General features: G+C 38.9%; 1 protein-coding gene across 3 annotated transcripts in view; it reads right to left on the bottom strand.

Annotated features, from left to right (window-relative positions):
- Kcnh1 (potassium voltage-gated channel subfamily H member 1) overlaps positions 1–26,202 on the bottom strand; it is a 376,450-nt gene that overhangs the window by 331,662 nt on the left and 18,586 nt on the right. For 2 of the 3 annotated variants that reach the window (XM_046452297.2, XM_046452296.2), the window contains exons 2-4: positions 20,449–20,572; positions 17,577–17,683; positions 6,201–6,329 (exon numbers count right to left, since the gene is read on the bottom strand). In XM_046452297.2, the coding sequence (XP_046308253.1) occupies positions 6,201–6,329; positions 17,577–17,683; positions 20,449–20,572 (360 nt within the window). Of the gene's footprint in view, positions 1–6,200; positions 6,330–17,576; positions 17,684–20,448; positions 20,573–26,202 lie in introns of those variants that run through there. The other variant, XM_058581957.1, reaches the window with a different exon arrangement.

Here is a 26,202-nt window from a genome sequence, read left to right on the forward strand (position 1 = left end):
GATGAGAAGGAGGTAGCAGGACAGACATACCAGATCTCTCCTGGCAGGGAACTCAGAGCCCTGGACTATCAGTTGAACTACCACAAAGGTATGGAAAAAAGATTCCTGTACCTCTGGGCATTTTCCTGGACTCAACCTAGCCCATTTTCTTTGGCACAGCCTTATTCTCTTTCCAAGAACATGGTGCTTTAAGGAGCTGGCTCTTAGCTGGCTGAGTGGAGTGCATGGGAAAGTGAGTGTGGGCTGGATGGGAAATGGATGGGCAGTGTGAAATTTCCAATATGCTTCTACCCAGGACAAGCAGGATAACAAGGAAAGAAAGAAGTTCTCTCCCAAGTTCTCAACCCATGTTTTTCTTTCTGGACTATAGTTCATTCATTCGTTCATTCATTCATTCGTTCATTCCTTCCTTCCTTCCTTTTCCTTGTAGTACTAGGGATTAAACCCAAGACCTCATGCATGCTATGCAAGCACTCTACCACTGAGCTAATCCCTAGCCCTTTTTTATTTATTTTGACACTGGATCTCTCTAAGTTGCTGAGGCAATTCTCCTGCCTCAGCCTCCCAAGGTACTGGGTTTACAGGTGTGTAGCCTGCACCCAGCTTTGGACTATGGTTAGCCATCATGCCTAACCAGGTGGAAGAACAGATTCATTCATTCATGAACTGATTCTATAAACATAATTATTATGTATCAAGCACAGTGCTAGGTAACTAGAGATAATAAGACAAATAAGATAGATTCAGGCCTCAGGCACCATGACAACAAAGTTCAATGGCAGAGACAGCATGGCCAGGACTGTCCAGGGAAGGCATATATAATCCAGGCTGGAGAGTGGAGGAAGGCTTCTGGGGGGAGATAACACTAGAGGAAAACTTTGAAAGACCAGCAGGAGCTAGGTGGACTCCACTATGAAAGGAATTTCCACACAAAAGAACAACACCTACAAAAACAAGAAATCATAAAATCGAGCAAGATGCTAGTGAAGAGTAAGTCATTCTACATGACTAGGTGAAAGGACACAGCTTGTAGAGCATGGGAGGTTGAGAGAGGGGTCTCAAGTGATGCTAAAGAGGTTTTCAGGGGCCCGGTCAGGAAGAACACAGGCAGTTAAGAACCTGGAAGGTAAGTTTAAAGCTTTGAACTACGTTCTGAAATCCAAGGGGGACCACTGAAGGAGTTTAAATACGAGGGGGAGAGGTGTGCATTCTAAAAGGATGGAACTGCAGAGTGGACACTGGACTTTTTAAAAAAGGTTAACGGAAGACAGGCAGGACTCCAGGCCAGAGGTCATACAGGGCTAGGCCAATGCTGTTGTTTGAGCTGGGGGACAAGGAGAGATACAAGAGCAGTGACAGAGGCGCAATTAATACAACTTGGTGAACAACATTTGTAGACAATGTTTGGAGAGTGAGAGATGGGGTGACCCCTAAATTTCTGGTTGGGATGATTGGGGTAACAGCCACTAGATGACATTAAAAACACAGGAGGAGAAGCACACATTTTTGGTGAAAGATAATATATACAAATTAGACCAAGATGCCCTTCAAAGCAGAGCCATGAGAGGAAATCATCCCTAGAGAAAGTGAATCTCCTATTGTCCAAAGAGCCAGTTGGGAAGGGATAACCCAATGGGAACCCAGCTCAGATGACCACACTTGCAGCAAGGCAGATGATCATATTCCGGAAGGAAAACAAAGCAGCAGATGTACTCTCCCCCAGAAAGTCTTTCCCAGACACTGGCCTCCCCCAGCACAGCTGCCCACTCCCTCTGTTGTACCCCCAACTTGCCTTAGACAGACTTCTATTAGACCATTGATTATCATTTATCATCCTTATTTGCTAACCTGGCTGTCCATCCTCCAAGTGGTCTCCAAATGAATAGGGACTCTACCTGAGACATTTCCTTATATCCAGCACCAAGTACAAGGTTAGATGCCCAAGTGGCACTCAGAAATGTGTGTACTGAATAAATGTAGATGGGGAACAAGATTTTTTTCTCATTGCCCTACTTCTGTATGGGCTTCCAACAGACATGAATTCCAAAGGATACCAGCCCGTTTCAAAAACTCTATTAAAATTTTAAAAAGTATTTCTGTGCCTCCCTCTTTCTTGGGCATTTCTGAACCCACTCCTCCTAGAGCATCCCCTTTGGGAATTCAACACTCAATCAAGCTCAAATGAAGAAACTCCTGGCCCAGGGTTCTTGCAACTCTGTCAAATGTCATGAGAGAGTTAGGCATGGGCAAGGCTGTGGGTGCTATGAGAAGACTGAAAACATTGCATGATCAGGAAAGATGAGACGGGGTGGGCATGAAGGGAAGAGGAAGAGTGAAAGAAGAAGAAGGACAGGAGCAAAGGAACACAGTGTGCAGTCTAGCTAAGGTATTTCCTGGGTCCTGTCTCCCATCCTCAGGAAGCAGGATTGTTCCCTTTGCCTTGACCCCATGATGGCTACTGTATTTCAACTTGGGTGAGCTACCCACTAGGTTACTTTATCCCATAAACCCTATATACTGTCTAGGCCAGAATAGAAAGCTCTGGGATAAGTTAGAGTTCTAGCTCCTAAGAGAGCAAGTCTGGGGATCCCAGAAAAGATGGAGGCCAGGTTTGTCCTGAGATTTAGAGTTGCAGATTATCTTAGAGAAACTGAAGTCATAATCCAACATCCAGCAGAAAGCAGTAGACACTAGACCAGATATAAAACCAGTGTGGATCCCTGACTAATGTCCTTAAGTCTCTCATGGTCTTTTCCCTGTCAATGTGCAAACATGCCAAAACCTAGGAAGGCTTCTTCAAGTAGCCGCCACTAATTCATCACTTTTCCACCACCCTAAAGGCAGACAGATAAAATGTTAGTACTGAAGGTGAAGAGGCTGTAACTTTTAACAATTACTCTGTGTCTTTCCCAAGAGTGTCTCATAAATATCCCACTTGAAGACACATGGAGAAGGGCTGGCAGCCACAGCAGCTGCCAGAACCCACATCCTCACATATTCTAAATCTTCAGCCCTTAAAAAATCTCCTCTGGAGTTTTACACTCCATTTGTTGTCCGTGTTTTCATCAAGTTTAACTCTGAATGTAAAAGTAAACATAGCTTAACTCTGAGATTATTTGGTGGATTAAGAGAGAAAACAAGAGGGATAACCTCCTTTGGTGACCAACAGAAGGAAAGCTCTGATTCTCTTCTATTCAATTGTCAGGCCTTTGGCTCAGAAGGGGGAGTGGGACAGAGAACACCATCTTGCAGCTCACTCCCCATGTCCCCAACAAAGAAAAAGCAGAAGGTAGGGAACAGTGAAACCCCCAGAGCATCATAGATTCTCATTTTTGCCAGGAATTCCCACCTGTTACCAAACAGCAACCCTAGCTTGACTTTCATTTCCTGTTCCACACCATCCATGGGCACTGTTAGAGAGTAAGGGAATTAGTCAAAAGGTGGGCAGCAAAGGAAGGATGAGGAATTCAGGGACCTGGGTAGCTCACAAAAAGCATCCTGAGAACTGATACAACCATCAACAAAGAGAGGGCTCAGGAAGCATTCCCAAGGCCCACCACCAGCACCAGAGGCTCTGGATAGAAGGAGAATGACTTTGCATCAGATGCTAAAATATATTACTCTCAATATCACATATTTTACCCCTTTTGTGGGTTGTTTATGGGAAAACGTTAGGCACATACTGGTTTCTTACAACACTATCAGGATGCACTTACCCTCCCCCACCCCCAAAGCTAGGCACTGTATAATCAGAGAAAACAAAGGCATTTTCAAGATAATATGAGCCCAATTGACTTAAAGGACCAACCTGATGGTAGAAAACCACCTCTTGCATCTATGCCAAAGAGCAATTATTTGGGAATTCTCTGTGGTTTTAGATTATCCACCCTTCCCGTCCATCCTAAAGTGAATTTTAAATAAGCATGGGTCAGCAAGACTCTTAAGTCTCTTAATGCTGACTGAGGTGGTGTGCTGAAAACCCAGCTGGGTCAGCTGGAAATGAACCACTAAGAGCACATCCAAGAAGAAATGTCAAGCCAGAACAATCACAGTCCTGCCACATGGCAGCATATTTTCCATCTAGAGTTGATTCTTGCAGCCAGAATGAAATTTTATAGACTTACAACTAAGAAGGCCTGGCAAATTATCATGCTCTTCCATCATAAACAGGCTAATATAAAATTTGAGTTTGTCCTAAACAAACCACCAAATCAGTGTTGGCTAGGGGCACAGTGACATGACAAGTGGGAGGGTCTGGACACATCTGCCATGGCCTTCCATATGGACAGGCTTATAAAGTCATGGCTTTGAGGAGTTACTAAGCATGATCCACTAGCAAGGGGTGTATGTGTGTGTGTGTGTGTGTGTGTGTGTATTCTAACATATTTACAAATGAAATCACATGTTACTCATGTTAGCTCATTGCAGAAAGAATAGCTGACCAAAAAATATTGCAGAAAGAATAGCTGACCAAAAAAAAAAAAATACCTTGGCTAACAGGGAGTAGAATAAATGCATGCTTGAATGAGTGTATCAAGATTCTTAAAATCAACAAAATGCATCACTAAGGCAGGTTAAATGAAGTAGAGTATATGATTCCTGAAAAATAATCCTAAGTGAGTCTCACTGTATCACTCTGATTTATCACTTCTTTCAGGTTTCATGAGAATCAAATGTAGACACTCACATGGAAGGTAAGTAGTATTCTCCATAAGATATGCCTTTTATATTGAATAATACATACATATCACTTAAAAATGTTCCAGCAGGGATGAAAAGAAAGCACTTTGACTTGGCCAAATCACATATTTTAAATTTTTAAGAGAATACTTGCAAAATTAAATGTCAAAATATCAGATTGCCTTTAAACGATTATTTATGAGCTTATTAGGTTAAAAAGCAAACAGTCTTTCTATTTAGTGACATGATAACAATAAGTGAGTCTATGACCACTTAGTACTTAATGTACTGAGAAATATTCAAATCAGAAACTAGAAATTGGGCAACCACAAACCTACAGGAAAATGGAGATGGAGACACTGGTTTGAGAGATTTTGCATCTGCTAAAGTCCTGAAATCAAGAGGCAAGTAGAACTTGATTCATTGAGCTGACAGTTTTGTGTTTTTTTTTAAGGATACATTGGTATACACAGTATTATGCTCCCAACTCCACAAATGTGAGTGTCTAAATGTGCCAGAATTTTAAATGCTCTCAGGCCCTGAGAGAATATCCACATAATGTTTTTTTTATTTCCTCCTGTAATGCCCACTTAACAATGAGACTACTGCCACATCCAGAATAATATGGCCCAGTTTGATGCTCGACTCTCATCCCTCTGCTCAGCTCAGGAGACCACAGGAGCAGAGTTTTCAGGTAGAGCTGGAAAATCCACCATAGAGTCAGGTAGTCCCATCACATGAAATAGCTTCCAGTCTGTTGGTTACCTCGAGTGCAAGCTGTGGAGGAGGGAGGTACTATAGCACTCCCTGATCCCAAACCTCTTGGAATAGCATGATATCTTTTGTTGATCCCATGAGCTGGACCTCTTCAGGGATATGATGGTTTCAAAAAATTGGCCATCTCCTTTTCTAGGCCTCCAACATAATTCAAAAAACCCATGCATACAATATAAACAAAATCTGTGGTCTCGAGCTGATTTAATGACCCCTTTGGAAATGTTCCTCAACACCCTGACCTCATAATGCCATGTTCCAAAATGAATTAACGGGCCGCAGAATTAATTCAATTAATCACAGAAGATGTGCTAACATCAGGTGCAACAATCCTAACATGCTAGAATTCAGTCAAATCTAAGGAAATCTGTATATAAATCAGAAGAATACAGACTTGGACTGTCCCATTTGGTTGACTGACATTTGTCATGTTAAAACCTAAAAAGATTCTGATGATACTGGGTTTGTCAATTGCTTTCTTCTGTCTAATCATAATTGGAAAGAGTTCATTCTAGAAGGTATGAAATTGATCAAATACTTCACTTGAAACAATTTTTCCTCTCTCTTTCTTTCCCCAATACATTGTAGAATGGCACAGTACTTTACTAGACACAAATTAAAGTTTAAATCTTGATCTTTGTGCAGAGATTGCCTTGACAACCTCAAATTCTCTGTAGCAAAAGTTACACTCAAGATGAGAAAATAAAAAAGGTATAAATGTATTTGTACAAATCAGAATTACAAACCTTTACATGAATCATCCTCAATCGGCTGTTTGAAAGCAGTTATGTCACTGAAAGTGCAAAGAAATAAAACCACTTTATCCTGTTCGTTTCGAATTGGAGCAATTTTCACAAAGAACCACACAGGTGTCCCTGAAAGGAATATTAAAAGGTTGGTCAGTAATTTGCATTCTCATTTGAGGGACTATGGAAGCAAAGACTTAGGAATGAATAGGTACAAATATTAATTCATTTTTTTAAATGGTCTCATTCCTTCAGGTACTGATGTATTACACCATTAATTCTTTCCTTGCTGGAATAAAATCTTTCTTAGTAACAACACAGTGGGGATTTTCTTCTGGTCAAATAACTTTGTAAGTACAAATCTCTTAACCCTTGTAAAACAGGAAATAGGTTGAAAACCTCATCTGATCATAGAGAAGAAACTTAGTAAGGGGACCTAACTACTTACCTTAGACCACATAGGAGACATTAAAGAGTGCAGGCCAAGAAGGGTACTGCCAACCATGGCCTGCAGACCCTACAAACTTGAATTTCAAATTCATTGCTAAGGGGCCCCAAGGTCAAAGTCCAGTTTGCAAATCCATCAACTTTGCTCACATAATTCAATCACAGGTTAGAAACTATATTTCTAAGTTCTTCTCTCTAAAATAAAAATCCCAAAGGTTCACTATGATGGCAAGTGACAAGAAATTGAAGAAGGAAAGGAAGACCATGATGATTTCCCTAGCAAAGTCTCCCAGAAAGGAAAGATTACAAGTTGGACTATGATCATATTAGTGCCTCAATGAATGTTTCAACTTCAACCCTTGTTCCTGAGCTAATGTGGTGATAAACAAGCTCTTCTTCTTTATGCCCATAGCCATAGAAGGAGATGGGCAGAGTTCATTTCACTGGCTTCTTAGACAGGCACTCTGTCAGGTAGCTATGACTAAGTATCTTCATAGTGCTTCTCTTGCTTCAAAAAAAATAGGAAAAATAAACCCTTTCTGTCCATAGAGGACACCACAGCAAGAAGCACCAATATATTCTGTGATACTAAATTAAATAAGACCCAGAGCCAAGGTATGTTCCTCCCCATCTAGTTCTTGCATCCAAGTTCCCAAAATAGCATCTGGCATATAAGATGAAATTAGTAACTATTTGTTGAATTTGTATACAAGAGATAATATCTGACATACTATTTATTTCAATTTTCAAATTAAAGCCTAGTAATATTTCCCCATGATGTTAAGTGTTAGAGAGTTTCCTGTGTTCCAGGCATTGTGCTAACATTCCCATAGATTATTTCATAGTATGAGATAGAGAACAGACAACTCATTGAATCTTGGAGATGAAAATAGACACCCTGAAGGTTTCCTGAACTTCTCTGACTATAACTAGCTTACAGATTTGGATATACCACTTATTCATACGGAAGTATGAATAGCCCTAAAATGTATAAAGAGGAAGAAAATAGATCCAATGGAAATGTATTCTCTTAAATCTTGATTATGTGTGTGTGTGTGCATGTGTGTGTGTGTGTGTGTATTCATTCATGGTTGCCTTAAATCTTCTTTCATTTTTATTTGCATAATTTTAGCTGTCAGTTATTAGGTGTTCTGAGACAACCAACAGACTGTAATGTCACTGTAAGAAAAACATGTTTTGAAAGAAAAAAATCTACCATATAAAAATTACACATGGCATTTCAAGATCAAAAAATATATATATATATATGACCTTTGAATTATTTACTGTTCTTGGAAGGTCTGTTATTATTTCTCCCAGTCCCCTCCTCAGAATCTGTGGGATTTTAAACCATTTTCAAAAAAGCATCAGAAAGCCCAAAAGAAAGCATCACGGCAATTGAGCCCACACACTCACAGCTTTCAGTTGTATCCTAGCTGGTAAAACAAAAAGGAAACAAACCAGAAAACCATTTTCTTTTTGTTTCAAAAATTCTTAGGTAGTTATTTTTCAGATGAAAACACTTCTAATTTATCAAACTAGTAACAAATCCAATGAGAGGAGCACCACTCATCATGTCTAATACCAAGAGTGTCATCTTGCTAAAGTCCCCAGTACCATCCCCTTCTTAGATGAAGTCAGATGCATGACACCACACCATCTGGGCCAGATGCCCAGGAACTTGTTCAGTTGGAACTATTCCATCTAATCTTCATATTTCAGCTATTGCAGTCAATGATGCTAACCCACATCTCTGAGATCTTGAACGCCACCATATTAGCCATTTTAGGTGGCCTTTTTCATTTTTCCACAGTTCAAGTTCATCACAAACTCTACCCAGTTCAACAGGTCAATCTGTTCATATTGTATGCCTCTCTCCATGAAAGTGTGCCCGCTGCCTTTTCCAGAAATGTTCCCTGATTAAACATGTACTACTCTGATCATTCCCCTTCCATATCTAAAAATCTATCTAGTATCCAAAATTCATATAATTGGTATGTATTGCCATAGAGTTCAATTTGAGTTCATCAAGGGGGCTTGTTGAGGGTAGGAATTTCCTTTTCTTTGATAGGGTATTTCCCTGTGGTGGGCAGGGGGCATCTTTGAATGTAACACTCAAGTCTTTTCCTCTGGACTTGGAAAGAACTGGACATGTAACTCAAACAGCATGCTCCCCCATGCTATACATGTTAGGAGGAAAAGCAAGGGGCAGCGGTGATAGCTAGTGGGAGAAGAAGCCTGCAGTTCTCCAGTGCTACCTGAGACAGGTGGGTAATTAAGATTGAAGGGTTCACTTTTAGAAACTCTCTTGCTCATAGATATAAACTATGCTCTCCAGGATCAGCTTTATTTGTCACAAAAGTGATATTCCAACCTTTATTTTCCTGATTCTTATATCCTGATGGGTTCTGACATGTGCAGGGTGCTGCTATGTATTGACTACCCTCCCCCCCCAAAAAAACTTAACAACTAGGGACTGTTTCTTTAAATATGTCATAATCCACTCCAAGAGCAGAGTCCTGAACTATTTTCTCTCTTACCACCTTGTACCCCTATCAAAGGGCATCTAATATAGTTAGTTATACACAGGGTCATGTGAGGTCATTGCATTGCTCAACTCCAGGGAGTGCCATTATGGAGCTGTTCGACATCCTTGGCAGGATGGGTGCTCTAGAAATACTTGCTGAGTTTCCAAGACATAAATCCTATTTCCAGTGTCCTCACAGTCATTCAGATCTGCCTTCACCCCAAATTATCACCATCCAAACAATCTAGGAAAGTAAGCAGAATGCTTATATGTGCACCTCTGGAATTCCTTCCCTCTTAAAAAAGTATTTTTATCTAATGAAACATTACTCAAAGTCTCAATATATGAAACAGTTTCTTCAAGTGAAACTGAAGCCAGCAGACACTGGGGCAGGTGGCCTCCTGGGGTCCTTCTCAGAGCCAGGATTCTGCAGCAGGAGCCATTCCATTGAAATATTAGAGAGGCAATAAATGTACATTCACATACATACATAAGAAGAATCAGGGAGGAGATTAAAATTCTGCCTCCTCACTCAAGTGTCCACTGTGAAAAACAGAAAAACAAGCATTTGATACCTTGTCTCTGTAAAAATGACAAAAGGACAAGTGATGGACCCTTGCAGTGTACATACTCAGGAACAACAGGGCATCAGACACCCCTGCTGACGGCCAGGGCTGCTGTGCTAGGAGAAAGGCTCTTTCCTGGCTGAGGATGCTTAGTGGGAAGGAAAGTCCAGATCAAACACCTGTTCCTAGTCACTCTCATTCTCATCGCTTATTAATAATGGAAGTTCCCACCGGGTGCCGTGACACTCACATGCAATCCCAGAGGCTCCAGAAGTTGAGGCAGGAGGATTGCAAGTTCAAAGCCAGCCTCAGTGACTTAGCAAAGCTCTAAACAACTCATTGAGACCCTGTCTCTAAGTAAAATATGTTTAAAAAGGGCTGGGGATGTGGCTCAGTGGTTAAGAGCTCCTGGGTTCAATCCCTGGAACCAAAATAATAATAATAATAATAACAACAACAACAACAACAGCAAGACTCAAGTGTATGAGAAAATTGGGGACCTTTGTCAATTTTCCTTCTACCCAGGGTTCCTGCTAGGTACTGTCCACAACTAGGCCTCTGGGCACCCAGACCATGTCCTATGAAACAGAAAGACAAGCACTCTTGGTTGACTCCTGGGAAGCACTGCCATTCTGACAGGTTCAAAAACTAAACTTGGGAAGGGCAGCTTGCCCCCAAAACCAGACCAATTTGTCTGGAATCAACTTGATTTAGAAAAATGACAAATGCAGAGGACGAGACAGCACAAGCAGGGGAGTAGTGGCCACTGTCTTTTAGAACATCTGATCTGGAGGTCCCAATTCCAGGGTTTGAGCTCTTTCCCTTCATTAATTGTGTGCCGTGGCCACACTGATTTAACTTCTCTCAACGTCAGTTTCCTTGTATGAAAAATAGGGATAGTAGACCTGCCTAAGATTAATTAAAAATATAAACATTTGATACATAGGTGTTTAAAATTATTACTTTCCTTTGTTCCTTCCTTTTACAATCCTCATCTATGAGATCAAAATGCCCCATCACCCCTCACAAGGCTGTTTGAATGACTTAGAAAGAGACAATATCTCAAAGTGTTAATGAAATTCTGAAGCTGCCTCTGCCTGTTCTGAGGGAGGAGAGCCAGTGCCAAGGACAGCAAGGGGAAAGCTAGGAAAATCAATTCTTCGGCCTCAATGTAATTAAAGAGCATAAAACAAAACCTAAATAAATGTTAACATCGTAGATGAAAAGATTCAATTTTCTAAGATGTCAAACTTCCCCCACTTAATATATAAATCTAATGCACTATCAATTGAAATCTTTATTGTGCTTTCATGTTTTTCTTAGAGTTTGATGAATTGAAATTCAACAACGTAAATAGAAAAATTAAGGTGTGATCGTGGCCAAGAAATCTTTGAAATTTTTAGAAAGAAAATAATGACAGGGACTATTACAGCATTTCAGAGTTACTGGCACTGTTCCCAAAACAAACAACAACAAAAAAATAATATTTATTAAAGATTTACACATCGTGTCTTACTTCTCACAACTCTCTAAGGTGGAATAGCTACTAATATCATCCCCGTTATGAATACAGAGAACCCAGTGGACAAGTCTCTGAACCAAATTCAAACAGATAATAAACTACAAAAAGATTCCTGGAAAATGAGGGGATGGAAATAAACCAATGTTTAGATGGGAATTTGCATATAAAGAAGAGGCCATTTCAAATCAGAAAGGAAGGACTGTGTTATTTAGTAACACAGGACAACTGACTAAACAATGTGGAAAATAAATTAAGTCAGAATGCAAAAATCACATGATATATAAAAACAAATTTCAAATGGTTTAATGCCCTAAACATTTTAACACAGCTATTGTGGTACAGAAGGAAAAAAGGGAAGAGCATTTTTATTGCTTACATAAGGAGAAGAGCTTCCTAAGTATTATATAAAATTCAGAACCATAAAGGAAAATGCTGCCATTAGAGTTTTGACCTTCTATGTGATTAAAAAGCTTCTGTTTAAAAAAAAATGTTAAAAGAAAAAAATGTTAATGGGGAAAATATTTTTCAATATGTGTGTGATTTTGGACCAATATTCATTTTATACAAACGACTCCTACAGAATAGATAAAAGACAAGCCACTAGGAAAATAGGCAAATATGGTTGCTATACCTATTAGATTTGTCCCCACAGTTAGTCTGCAATCTCCTCAAAGGTAGAGGCAGTTGTTCATGTCTGTATCTCCGAAGCCCAGAGGGTCTAACCCAGTGCCAAGGTGATCAATAAGCAGGTGGCCAAAAGATTCTCCAGTAGGTACTGGCTCAGCAGAACTGCTGTGAGCTGCCTTTCCCTGGGCTTCTCTTTCTGGGAAGCTGACCAGAGCTCCCAAATGCCAGGCCTCCAGCCATGTGAATACAATGCAGAGAGTATTGTCCAGAGGGTATGCTGCTTTTATCAGGCCAGATACTTCTTGATTTTCTTGTTGGAAAATGGAATACCTGAGCTGGGGCTGTAGCTCAGTGGCAGAGTGCTTACCTCACACATGTGAGGCACTGGGTTTGATCCTCAGCACCAAGTAAAAATAAATAAATAAAGATATTGTGTCCATTTACAACTAAAAAAAAGAAAGAAAATAGAAAACTAATTAACAGGTACAAGAGTGATCCCATAAATATTCACTGAATTAGTACATTAATGATGGCTGGCAGCAGTGTAAGAAAGTCATATAGCCTACTGAATATGAGGTAAGTAACTTACAGAAATGACAGATTTTCAACTGACCAATAGATAGGAACCTATCAAATAATCCATCTTTCAACATACATAGTACTTTCCCACATACTCATTCCACACCACATCATGAAACCATTGCTACTACTCCCAACTCCCCCCAAATGTTGACAAATATCAATGTTTATCAATAAAAGACTTTGTAAATACTAAAGAATACCCTTGAAAATACTAAAGAATGAGAATGGGGAAGGAAATAAAAACAAACTATTAAGAGCTTATAAAAAACCCATAAGAAAATCACTTGTATTAAAATAGAACATACGGACAAAGAATCTGAACAATTAACATTTTAAAAGGTAATCTTAAATGGATAGGAAAGAAGAAAAAATTTAAAAACTTATTAAACGAAAAAAGTTAATTGTGGGCAATTTGATAATTTAAAAATTATACTATTCAAACAGGTGAGGTGCAGTGAGCCAGACCCATTCTGCATGTGAACTTGGAAATGGACAGCTGCTTGATAAAATGTCTCAGGAACCTGTGTCTTTGATGCAGAAATTCTCAACCTCTAGGAATTATTTCATAATGTCAATGAAATACCTTTGACATTTACTTAAGCATTGTTTTTTGTTTTTTGGTACCAGGGACTGAACCCAGGGGTACTTAACCACTGAGTCACATCCGCAGCCCTTTTTACTTTCTACTTTGAGACAAGTTCTCTCTGAGTGGCTTAGGACCTCACTAAATTGCTGGAGGCTGGCTTTGGACTCATGATCCTCCTGCGTCAGCCTTCTGAGTTCCTGGGATTATAGGTGTGACCCACCACACCTGGCTAGCATTGTTTTTAATAATGAAAACTTAAAGCCTCATAAGTGTCCAGCAATAGAGGAAGCTGTAAGAAAATTCTTTCTAAATTATTTTATAAGAAATTTAATGGAAATATTTTGCAACAAAAGGTAAATAAATCTATGATTTTTAATTGTGTATACATGTCCAAATCTCAGCCAAAAACTAACGGGAAACACGTCAAGAAATTCATATTATAATAGTATTTCTCTGAGTCGTTTGGGTTCTTTTCTTTGGGGTGTTCTCCATGATAAAAATGCATTGATTTAAAAAGAGAGCAAAATAAACATTATTTTAGATGGAAACATTTTACTTCTTAAAGTCTCAACAGTATAGACTTTTCCCTCATGGGAATCGACGCTGCTTTAAAGGGCTGAAAGTTTCACTCTATTGAAACTAGAAGTTTGAAAGCAGAAGCAAACTCTCCTCCACAGAGGTGAAGGGAAACACAAGGTCCTCCTCCCCTCTGAGGACCCATTCCTACTCCCCTTCGCTCCTCCTCTTGTAGTGTTCTTGGGCAGAGAAAGCCCACCCTCTGCTCAGGCCTTGGCTCAGTGCCCTCACTTCAAATCATGTAATTTTTTTTCCATTCACCTGATTCTTGGTAACTCTTGGGTTCCTTTCAAACTCCCTCAGCATTCACAGTTGTGTTCAAGCTGGTCACTAGATAGCAGCATGATTTGCCTCAGGCCAGAAAATGGTTTCCTAATTGGGAGTCCTGGGTTCCCACTTCCTGGCATCTGCCTGGGGCTCAGCCATGAGGGAAGAGCCAGTCACTGGGAACCACCAAAAAGTCCCTACTCCCCATCTCGTGTCATTGTCCCCCTGGGATATCTCTCCACTTCATGTCTCTTCCACTGACTTGGCCACAGTCATCTTGTCACCAGGCAACTCTAACAACTCCTCTAACTCCAGTCTAATCCTACCATCTAACTGGTGCCGTCTTTCTAAAATAAAATCTCATGACCCCTCGAAGCCCCTCAACCCCTACCATCTTGCCCATCACTACTACTCTTGAAACAGATACTAAAATCAGTAACTTACCTTTCCTAACCTCTTGGATATCACTAGCTTCCCCTCACTTATGTATGTATTTATTTACTCCATGAATTTTGATGGAGCATTTTCTAAGTGTCAGGCACCGCACTAGGTACAAGAGAGAGAGTCACGAAAGGTACACACCATGTAGTCAAGGAAGTCAGTCTTCACTGGAGTTGCTTTCTGTCCTGGCTCCTCAAGAGTGTGATTGTAGACTAGTAGCATCAGCATCACCTGGGAGCAGAATCTCACACCCTTCTTCAGACTCGCTACATAGACATTTGCATTTCTATGCCAGCCTCAGCAATTTAGTGAGGTCCTAAGCCACTGTGTAGGTCAAGTCTGAGAAGCATTGCTCTGCAACTCTGGAGCCCTCAGTCTCCTTCTCTCCCCTGCTGCCCTCTACAGATACATTTCATTAGCCAGGGATGTTTCTCGCCCTGTTCTTTGCCAACTCCCATCTTCCCTTTAGTTTCTGCAAGGATTTCATGTCTTCTAAGTGAGGGTTAAGGGACCCACCTATATGGTATCTCCATCGAAATATTTATGGCTCTGTGTTGTGGAGACTGCCACCACCCCTACAAATGCTGCAAGAGCAGACATTGCATCTCTTCTCAAACCTATATCTCTAGCAGCAAGGCCAGTATCTGATGTAGCTGGTCAATAAAAAGCTGTTGAAAGAAACAAGAGTCCAATGCAACTGTATAACTCCCAGGCTTAACAAATAATGTAAAATTTCTAAATTCCTCAGGAGAGGGTGGGACTTGGAGGGGGTTGGGGGACAGTGATCAGACTCCTAGAAAGAAATCATTTCCTTATTTTCATGTCTCATTTCCTCAATTTCTTGCCCAAGGCGTTATGTACAGGGTTAACCTATATGGAACCTCTGCTGGCACATTAGATGTCTCTGTGTAAATCACAGAGAGAAACTCCTTCCTACCATAGATGCAATTTCAGACCAGGGCATGTAGAAGACTCAGCAAGCAAATGACAAGCTGATTTCTTGTTGGCCCCTAGGCAGGGTGTAGCCTTTATAACTATATGTGGTGGCCTGCCTTGTGCCCACAATTAGACTGGGAAGAAAGGCCACAGAGTGAACACTAAACGTCAGGCCCTGGCACTACATGACCTCAGACGAAAAATTTAACTTTCACCATACCTACTTCACAGGGCTTAGAGAATCAATAATGTTAAAATAGGGTCAAGTCATACCTTACATAAAGTTTAATTTCTAAAATTAAAGGCTGTATTTTAAAAATGGGTATAACCATAATTACTCTTAAAACATCTTAATATCCATAGAGTCCTGTGCCCAGGTCAACGTGCCACTTTGGAGGTCGTCACTTACCAATCAATAAACCTACCACAACCTCCAGGGAGAGGAGAGATGTCGACTCTTCAGTAGACCATAAGTTGAACTAATTGGCTTGTGTGGATAGTTCATGAACTAGCTGGCTTACATAGAGAGTTCATGTCTATATGAAATACAGAACTTTCAATTTCACACTCATTTTCAGTACAGTAAGACACTCATCATACAGGTCCTTCAGCCCCAAGGACAGATGGAGTACGGAAGGTTTCCTTTTCCCATCTCTTACTCATACTCACCACAAGAAATGTCATGTAAAATCACTAATGCAATTTATTTTTTAAAATATTTATTTATTTTTTTAATTGTAGGTGAACACAATATCTTTACTTCATTTTTACATGGTGCTAAGGATCGAAGCTAGGGCCTCATGTGTGCTAGGCAAGCACTCTACCACTGAGCCACAACCCCAGCCCACTAATGCAATTTAAACTATGTTTCCCTCTCTCTTTTTGTGCCAAATACATATAGTTAGAATCTGGGCGAGTTATAGTTAGAATGCATAGTCTAATAAAGCTCAAGAACTCTCAAGTAAAATGTACATGCAAGGTATTCTTTATGTGATACACCTACCCAGTCAGTGTTCTGTGTCATGGAGAAAGTCCTACTGTCCAGTACATGGAGCTGCAGTGTAGAAAACCACCAGCTTACTCAGCTCAGGACACACGTGCAGACCACATCTGCCCATGAGAAGGCTGCTGCAAGGTGCTCCTGGTGAGAGCTGCTGCTTGAGCTGTGCTCACCCAAGGGGAAGGACGGGTATGGAGCTCCTCCCCATCTTTCCCCTCTTTCCCGTTATAGCTAAAAGTGGGACAGAAACAAGATCTACTGGCTGAGGGAGAAAGCTAGAGCAGAATGAAAGCTGTGGGAACAGCCCCCTTGAATTTATTGAAGGCCATGGTTCATTTTTCAGATCGATATCTGCACAGGCCACCAAGCAAACAATCCTCTCCGTTGCTCCAACAGTCTAGACAGAACAAAGGAGTCCCAGCTCCTTCCAGATAAAAGCAACATGTGCCCTTTGCTTTCCAGAGTGAAGAATCACTGAGACCTGAATATACCACCAAATAAACACCTATCCTTGTGCCCATCTGGGCCATTCTGGAATGTTCTACTGAATCAAAAACCTACTAGTCAACCCTACATATAAAAACAGGACTCTTCACAAACAAAATAGTGTTTTAAAACAGAAACAAAGCACTATTTAACATCTCTGAAGGCCTGCTAGGACCATGTGTTCATTTTCCATGCAAATTAACATAGCTAATCTCTCTTGACAAGAAATTTCTTAAGAGAAAAGCAAGTTTCATACTTGTAAGTGGCTATTGACCTAGAAATATCATTAACACACTTGATGGAAATAATAGTAACCAAAACACACACAAATAAATAATGGATTATTATTAATACCTATCTCCTAAGGCCATGAGAAGAACAAAATTTTATTCAGAAACTTGATTGGGCATCTAGTGAAGTTATTACTGCTCTACAGGCACTGTGGAAGACAGAAACAAAGATAAGTTGAACAGTTTCTGTCCTACCATGTCCCTCCCACTTTAAGAAGCTTAGTCGACAAGAGCCTTAAGCCAGCATCTCACCATAAGGAAACTCATAGGGAGAACACTAACTCTTGTCAGCAAAATAGATGAAGAAGTCTTAACAGGTTAATGACAAGAACTTCATCAAATGTTCCTGTGAGGAGAAGTGTAACTGATCAATCATATATTTATCCCAATATATACAATGGCTTCAAGTAATTGCATTCACTTGATGGGAAAGAAGAAAAACCAAGACAGCAACAGAGGAGAAGGAGAGATTTTGCTATTTCAAGCACATGAAGGTCTGATTGAGAATGGTTTGAATACTCACTGTTCTTCTTGTACATCAGAATTTCAAAGGAATTCATCTCATAGTTCTCAAAGGTTTGCCGCACCTTTTCAATTGTGTCTTTGTCAGTCAGCTCCCCATACATAAAACTGCAAATCAACCGAAGAGCTCAAGTTAGCAAATCAACAGATATTTATTATTCTATGAGCACATGTTAAATACCTGTTCTGTACCCCAGCTCTGTTCTAGGCACTGTGATGCACATGTGAATGCCAAAATATTTGTTGGATCAAAAAGACAGTGATTTAGACCAAGGAGAGGGATAGCTGGGTCAAATGGTGGTTCCATTCCCAATTTTCCAAGAAATCTCCATACTGCTTTCCATATTGGCTGCACCCATTTGCAGTCCCACTAGCAATGTATGAGTGTGCCTTTTCCCCCACATCCTCACCAACACTTATTGTTGTTTGTCTTCTTAATAGCTGCCATTCTGACTGGAGTGAGATGAAATCTTAGAGTGGTTTTGATTTGCATTTCTCTAATTGCTAGCAATGATGAACTTTTTTGTATATTTGTTGACTGATTGTATATCATGTTCTGAGAAGTGTCTGTTCAGGTCTTTGGCCCATTTATTTATTGGGTTATTATTTTTTATTTATTTATTTATTTTGGTGCTTACCTTTTTGAGCTCTTTATATACCTTATAGATTAGTGCTCTATCTGTTGTGTGAGGGTTAAAGATTTGCTCCCAAGATGTAAGGCTCTCTATTCACCTCACATATTGTTTCTCTTGCTGAGAGGAAACTTTTTAGTTTGAATCCATCCCCCATTTATTGATTCTTGATTTTAATTCTTACGCTATAGAAGTCTTATTAAGAAAGTTGGGGCCTAATCCCACATGATGGAGATTAGGGTCTACTTTTTCTTCTACTAGGCACAGGGTCTTTGGTTTTATTCCTAGGTCCTTGATCCATTTTGAGTTGAGTTTTGTGCATGGTGAGAGATAGGAGTTTAATTTCATTTTGTTACATATATAGGTCTCTGTTTTTAAGTTGTTCTCTTTACCTACATACCAGGAAAAGAGAATACTTTGTTAAACTGTCTTTTAAAAGAAGAATAGATCAACACTAAATTATCCCTACCTGAGAACAAGAGATTTTCTCTTTCTGAGTTAATTTTCTAGATATGTGACCATCATTTAAGTGAAATGATGGTTTATATGCTAGAAATTTCCTTCCCAAAGTAACATAAATCATTGTAAAATTGAGTCTTCATATAGATGAAGTGTTGTAATTACACCCAGTTTTTACTAGTCTTAGGTACTCTTTCAAGCAGGGTAGATGTAAGTTTCCCCTACCTGAACATTAGATTGCAAATATCTACAATATAGGAAATAAGCCAAAGAGGTTCCTGAGCTATTAGGAATATAGCTAGCACAGAGGTTTATTTATTCCTATAGAAGGGACCAGCCAGGTAATTAAATAAGTTGTTTTGAATTGTGCATAAAAGTTTGCTAAATTAGCAAGATATTTTATTTGATTTTTTTGAAAGTGTTTATACCCAATAAGAAGAAAGAAAGGTAAGGAAAAGCTGTTCAAGTTACACCAAAAAAAAAATGAAGGTAATCTTCTCAATTTATTGATTATATACATGAAGTACAGATGCAATGAAGATGAAGATACACAGATATATAGGTACTTAAGAAGAAACCATCACAGAAAGAATATAACAGCATTCTATTGCAGTTAGAGTCATAATTTCTAAACCTCTGAGCAGTAGGGAAAAAAATCTTAAATTTTCCATTGCTCAGTCATCACAGTATAAAATTTAAGAAAATTAAAATGTTTCCAAACATTTAATGTTTTCACCAAACTTGTTATTTGTCTGATTTAATACAGGAAAATGTAACCTCTGAGAACAGACAAGTATGTCTGACCAGGCAGGCTTTACCACCCTCCATAGATGATGAGTTTATTTCTTAATTTGGCAGGTTTGGAAAAATGATTCCACTTCATGCAAACACCGCTGATGAGAAAAGGCTGAAGAAGGAGAAGAAGAGGAGCCAGAGGCCATGCTGTACCAAGCAAGACCTTGCCAGGGCTCAGCAGAGGAATGTCTGGCAGGATCCAGGCTCCATGCCCAGCTCAACACCTTGAAATTGCTTTGGTAGTGCTCAAATACACAAGATTTGCTGTTAGCACAATTTGCTAAGAGCGATCTAACAGTACAAATTACAAAGGCACAAAATATTGGCTCTCTTCTCTTTTTCTGAAACAAAGAATTTGAGCTGAGGAAAAAAAAAACTCTATTAAAAAGGCTTTTGTCTCCAACATTATAAATTACTCTTCTCTAAAATGTTCATAAATTCTTAAATATTAATTCAATCATCTAAATTTTCTTTTCATTTTCATTTAATTTTATTTGATAGTCTTTCACATTTATTCAATATGAAACTTCATAAGCTTTTGAGTTCACATTTTTAATAGATAAAATGGTTTTTCTGAGCTTTTCTAAGTTTCTCCCCATCTTACTGAGTGATGGTAAATTTCTCAGTTGTAGGGACCATGCTGAACATATTCTTTGATTTTCCTAGCACATTCATGAATGAGAGAACATACTGCAATAAAAATTCCTCAATAAAAAAGGAATGAGGGCTGCTGGGGTTGTGGCTCAGTGGTAGAATGCTTGCCTAGCAAGTGTGAGGCACTGGGCTTGATCCTCAGCGTCACATAAAAATAAATAAAATAAAGATATTTTATTTATTTTAGTTGTAGATGTATACATCTACAACTAAAAAAATTAAAAAAAAAAACTAAATAAGGTGAAGGTAATTCCAAAATTGAGAAAACCATTTTCTCTTTCCAAAAGACACCATGATAGATTATTCACCAAAACAAAGCCCAAACATAAATACCTGCAGGTACTGCTTTTTTGCATCACTTCTGCCCTGTGGTAACCAGACAGCTTGCAAAATCCATCATTGCTGTACACGATAGGCCAGTCCACTATCTGGGCATTCCCCAACACAAAATTAGTATCTGTTAAAATAAAAGGAAAGAAAAAAAGAAAAGGGCACATGAGGCAAGATATTAGCTGAGATTCAGTAAGGATGTAAATAATGTCAACCAATCCAGGTATTTCTACTTCCCTTCAAAAAAAATAAGTCTCTTGAACAGTAATATGGCCTTATGATATGAAAGAACAATGCTTTAGAACTGATTCCTTGGGATGCAAATGCTAACTAAGATTACTGTAGTCCAGGAACAGCTTAGTAAAGGGAGCATACTTAACCAATCGACCAATGAGTCCTGCAGAAATCCAGCGGATTCCTATGATACATACTCAAGTCCTAATTTTTCATCCAAGTGAAAGCATACCAATAATATAGAGCAGAAGAAAATCCAAAAGTAATTTCTTCTGGGCTCTGTCCAGCATCTTAGCCCTGTCAGTCTCTTGGCCAAAAGGTACAAATTGGCTGTATTGACCATGACAAGCGTTTCCCCATTCTGAGAGGACCTTCTTAGGAGGCAGAGGAAGGATACTGAGCACTACCTCCAGGAACACACACACACACACTGTAAAGGAACCTCCCCCCTGTGGGGAAGTGTGTTCAGATCTCCCTCATGTGACCACTTTGTAGAGGGAGATCAAGATGCTCAAACCATAATTCCTTCTCACTGATTTTGAAATTTTGTGGTCATTAAGCTGGACATTGGTGCTTTTTCACAGAGCACCAGCCTGCCACTCACTTAGGATGGTAAAGTCCCAAGTTTTCAATTCTGCAAACATCATAATTATTTCAAAGTTACCATAATGTCATATTTGTTGCTCAATTTACGTTTTCATGGGTGTTCCACATGGTGTGGGTGATGGGACAATTAAGTAGGACAGACCTAGCTGGCAGGCTTTGTGTGTTCTCATTACTTCTGACATTTTTGAAGACCAAAAGTATTCAATTTTTTTTCTATTCTCAGAAAATCAACCATCCTTTTCAAGAATTTAAATTAAGCAAATAACACCTGAAACTTACTTGCAATCACTGTTTTAGCTTGGCTCCCCCCTCTCCACAGAATACCACCCACCTTCACCTCCCAAAAAGAAATATTACATACTCTTTTATGTTATAATTGGAGAGTGTACATATTGGTGTGTGTGTGTGTGTGTGTGTGTTTCACTATGTAGAGTAAAATAATGGTCCCTATCCAATTGAGAGGCCAATTTTTATATTTGTTCTTTTTTGATATGCATGACAGTAGAATGTATTTTGACATATATATATATATATATATGGAGTATAACTTCCCATTCTTGTGGTTGTACATGATGTGAAGTTACACTGGTCATGTATTCATAAATGAACATAGGAAAGTTATATCTGATTCATTCTGTCTTTCCTATTCCCATTCCCCCTCCCTTCCCTTCATTCACCTTTATCTAATCCCATGAACTTCTATTCTTCCCTTCCCCGCCTTATTGTGTGTTAGCATCTACATATCAGAGAGAACATTCAGCATTTGGTTTTGGGGGGTTTAGCTTATCTCACTTAGCCTAATAGTCTGCAGTTCTATCCATTTACTGGCAACATGTCATAATTCCATTCTTTTTATGGCTGACTAATATTCCATTGTGTATATATGTCACATTTTCTTTATCCATTCATCTGTTGAAGGGCACCTTGGTTGGTTGAATAGCTTAGCTATTGTGAAGTAAGCTGCTATAAACATCGCTGTAGCTGATTCACTGTAGTATGCTGATTTTAAATCCTTTGGGTATAAACCGAGGAGTGGAAGAGCTGGGTCAAATGGTGGTTCCATCCCACGTTTTCTGAGGAATCTCCATTCTGCTTTCCCTAGTGGTTGCACCAGTTTGCAATCCTACCAGCAATGTATGAGTGTACATTTTTCCCCACATCCTCGCTAACATTTATTGTTACTTGTATTCTTGATAATTTCCATTCTGACGGGAGTGAAATGAAATCTCAGTGTAGTTTTGATTTGCATTTCTCTAATTCCTAGACATGTTAAACATTTTTTCATATATTTGTTAACCGATCATATTTATTCTTATGTGAAATATCTGTTTCAGTTCCTTAGCCCATTTATTGATAGGGTTACTTGTAGTTTGGGGTGTTAAGTTTTTTGAGTTCTTTATATATTCTGGAGATTTGTTCTCTATCTGAGGTGCAGGTGGTACAGATTTTCTCCAATTCTGTAGGCTCTCTCTTCACATTCTCGATTGTTTGCTGTGAAGAAGCGTTTTAGTTTGATACCATCCCATTTATTGATTCTTGATTTTACTTCTTTTCTTTTGTGGGGGTGGGGAGCACCAGTGATTGAACTCTGGAGCACTTGACTACTGAGCCACATCCCCAGCCCTATTTTGTATTTTACTTAGAGACAGGGTCTCACTGAGTTGCTAAGTGCCTCAATTTTTGCTGAGGCTGGCTTTGAACTTGTGATCCTCCTGCCTCAGCCTCCTGAGTCACTGGGATTACAGGTGTGTACCACCCCACCCAGCTTGATTTCACTTCTTGTGCTTTAGGTTCCAAAGCAGACATAATGGATAGTTGAGTCTACTTTTTCTTCTAGTAGGTGCAGTGTCTCTCATCTAATGCCTACATCCTTGATCCACTTTGAGTTGACTTTTATGCAGGGTGATAGATGGGAGGTTAATTTTATTTTGTTATATATGGATTTCTAGTTCTCCCAGCACCACTTGTTGAAGAGGCTGTCTTTTCTCCAATGTATGTTTTTGGTGCCTTTGTTTAGTATGAGGTAACTCTATTTATGTGGATTTGTCTCTGTGTCTTCTATCTGTACCATTGGTCTTCATGCCTATTTTGGTGCCAATACTGAGCCATTTTGTTACTATAGCTCTGTAGCATAATTTAAGGTCTGGTATTATGATGGAGTGGCTAATTTTGTTCAAGGACAGCATTTATAATTTATTCACAATATGGGTAACCATCCCTGTCTATCTCGGGAGGTGACTATGTCTGGGTCAAACAGGCTTCTCCACCCTTCATAGATGAATTTATTTATTGATTAGTCAGGTTTTGAAAAATGATTACCCTTCACACAATCAGCACAGGAGACAGAAGACTTTTTTTCCTACTAGTGAAGAAGACAAAGAGAGGGGCCAAAAGGTCATATGAGCCAGGACCTTGCAGAGAAGGGACAGGGAGGAGAAGAAACTAAATACAGTGGTGCATTCTTGAGAGTAGTCCATTCTTGATCTATTTAAAAGGAACATAAAATACAACCTCAAGGAGTGAATCTGTAAACCTACTATTTTTATAGTACAACTTTAATGGAAATCTATAACCAGCCCTTTCGACTATCTGATCCATATATACATAAATACTTCTGGAGTACCCACTAGAAACCCAGTATACTGCAAGACCCTGGGTTTTTACAGATTGTTAAGACATGATCTCTGCACTCCAGGAACTTCACAGGACAAAAAGACATGTGCACATCTAACTAAAGAAACGGGTCAGAAAACAACTAACTCTGAGGGAGGCAAAGGACTTTTTATAAGAGCAGACAACATTTGAACTTGCTCTAGCCTCATAGGACAAGTAAGATTCATTCAAACATTTCAGATGAGAGCACAGGTAGGAAGATGGTGGGAGGTGAGCTTCTCCAGGCTGGGAAGAGTCTGGAACGTCAAAGCTTCCAGTTTATGATGGAGGCAGCAGAATCTTTATGTTGGTATTCTCTTCCAGAGTAACTCACATTCCCTGAAATGAACAACTAAGCCTTAAAAAGAAATACAAAATTCACCAAATGATCCCTGAGTGCAAATGAATTCTAGTCAGTTTAACCATCTTTTTTTTTTTTTTTGGACTCCTAGTATAGTGATTAAATTCCCTCAGAACACCTGCACATAGGAGGGGACACTGAGCGAACTTTTTCATGGCTAATTCTCCACTGATATTATCTATGTGTAAGAGGGAAAAACAGCCATTTACAAGTAACTGTTTGATCACAGGAAATACATATGTTCCCTCAGGAGATATAGATGTGGGTAGAAGCAATTGTTCTTCTCTGGGTTTTCCTGACTATCTTCTCCATGCTTTGTCTTTTCCTTCACTTGAAAACTATTCACCTTTGGCTTCCTAAAATGTTGTGTACTGACCTATTTCTAGATGTGTTCATTGTCTTTCTATCGTAGACCCCAGTAAAATAAAAGTAAATGGATTACAAAGATCTTTAAAAAACATAAAAATGAGAATATGATAAAATATGAGCCAACATAAATCACTGTGAAAGAAGCAGGAGTAACAGAGGAAAAAGAACTTGAAAAACCAACATCCCTAATTGGTCTCCTTGAGAGATTCCAGCAGTATTACATCCATTAAAAAAAAAAAAAGAGGATACAATGGGAGGGAAAGAGCCGTAACAGAATAAAGGGCTCTCATAAATTAAAAATAAGTAGAAATTTAAAATTCAACATAAATGTTAAAACCTAAAGTCTAACCAAAAGTAGGTCAGAAAGAGAAAGAGACAAGACATATAGGGAAAAAATAAGACCTAAAAATTTATTCAATATGATAAGCAAGAGGAACCCTAACATGAACAGCAAAAAGAGAGAAAGAAAGAGAGAGAGGGAAAAAATCCAGGAAATATTCTTTTAAATAAATTAAAACCACCAAATATAAAAGTAGAATATTTGCATATTTTCAGGTATGCAAATATTTGGAGAATTTATTTTCCACACATTCTTTCTTAGAAAGTTACTGGAGGATGTGTACCAGCAAAATGAGAAAGTGTTTTGTTTTGTTTTGTTTTTTCAAGAAATAATACAAACGGGAACTGGGGAAAAAGTGGTTTCAAATGTAAAAGTAGGGAAGGAAGATAATAGAAAGTATTTAATATACATTGTTCAGAGAAGAGAAGCTTCAAAAGAGAGTTATCGAGGCATAAAGTAGGCTAGTATATGATGATGCTCCTGATGATTTGGAACAATGTAAAAAGGCAATAATGGTGTGCATTTGGGGTGGACAGTGGGGTGGGGGTTGGCAATGAAAATATATAAATATAAAACATGAAGGAAAACAAAAAGCATACAAGAAGAGAACCAAATCACACTGTCACATTATTGTTGGAATTTTTTAAAATCAACACATAGTCATAGTATAGGTCATTGAATTATCATAAGTAATGAACATAACCTCATCAGCCTAACATGGTAAAAATACAGATGATAAAAGTTTAAAGAAAGAAAAGAGAACAATCTTGAGATGGTGCCTAGATATTTTTTAAGATAAAAAGAAAGATATAGATATTTTACTAAAGCTGCAGAGATAATAAGAGAGTAATATAATTCTATTAGCAGGAGAGGAAAGGGAGTAAGATTAAGTGAGCTAAAGCCTCAATTAAACTAACAAAAGTCCACAGGTGATATCTAAAATGACAAATAGAGAAATAGCAGAAATGCATGTTCTTTAGAGATATGGCCGAGAGTATAAGAAGAGATAACTTGAGAATATGTGGCTTTTGGTGAAGTAAGAACTGAAGTATTTCATCCAGGTAATCTTTCAGGCATTCCTGAGAACAGGTACCATTTATTGATATTTACTCTGTATTTAGTACTGTACTAATATAATAATTCATATATTTAGATTTTTTTAACCTTTACAACAATTTTTATGAGATGGTATTAC

The sequence above is a fragment of the Marmota monax genome, unplaced genomic scaffold (genome assembly GCF_021218885.2).
Source record: "Marmota monax isolate L192 unplaced genomic scaffold, Marmota_monax_Labrador192_F-V1.1 WCK01_AAM20220418_F8-fsc00105, whole genome shotgun sequence".
NCBI classification, from domain to species: domain Eukaryota; kingdom Metazoa; phylum Chordata; class Mammalia; order Rodentia; family Sciuridae; genus Marmota; species Marmota monax.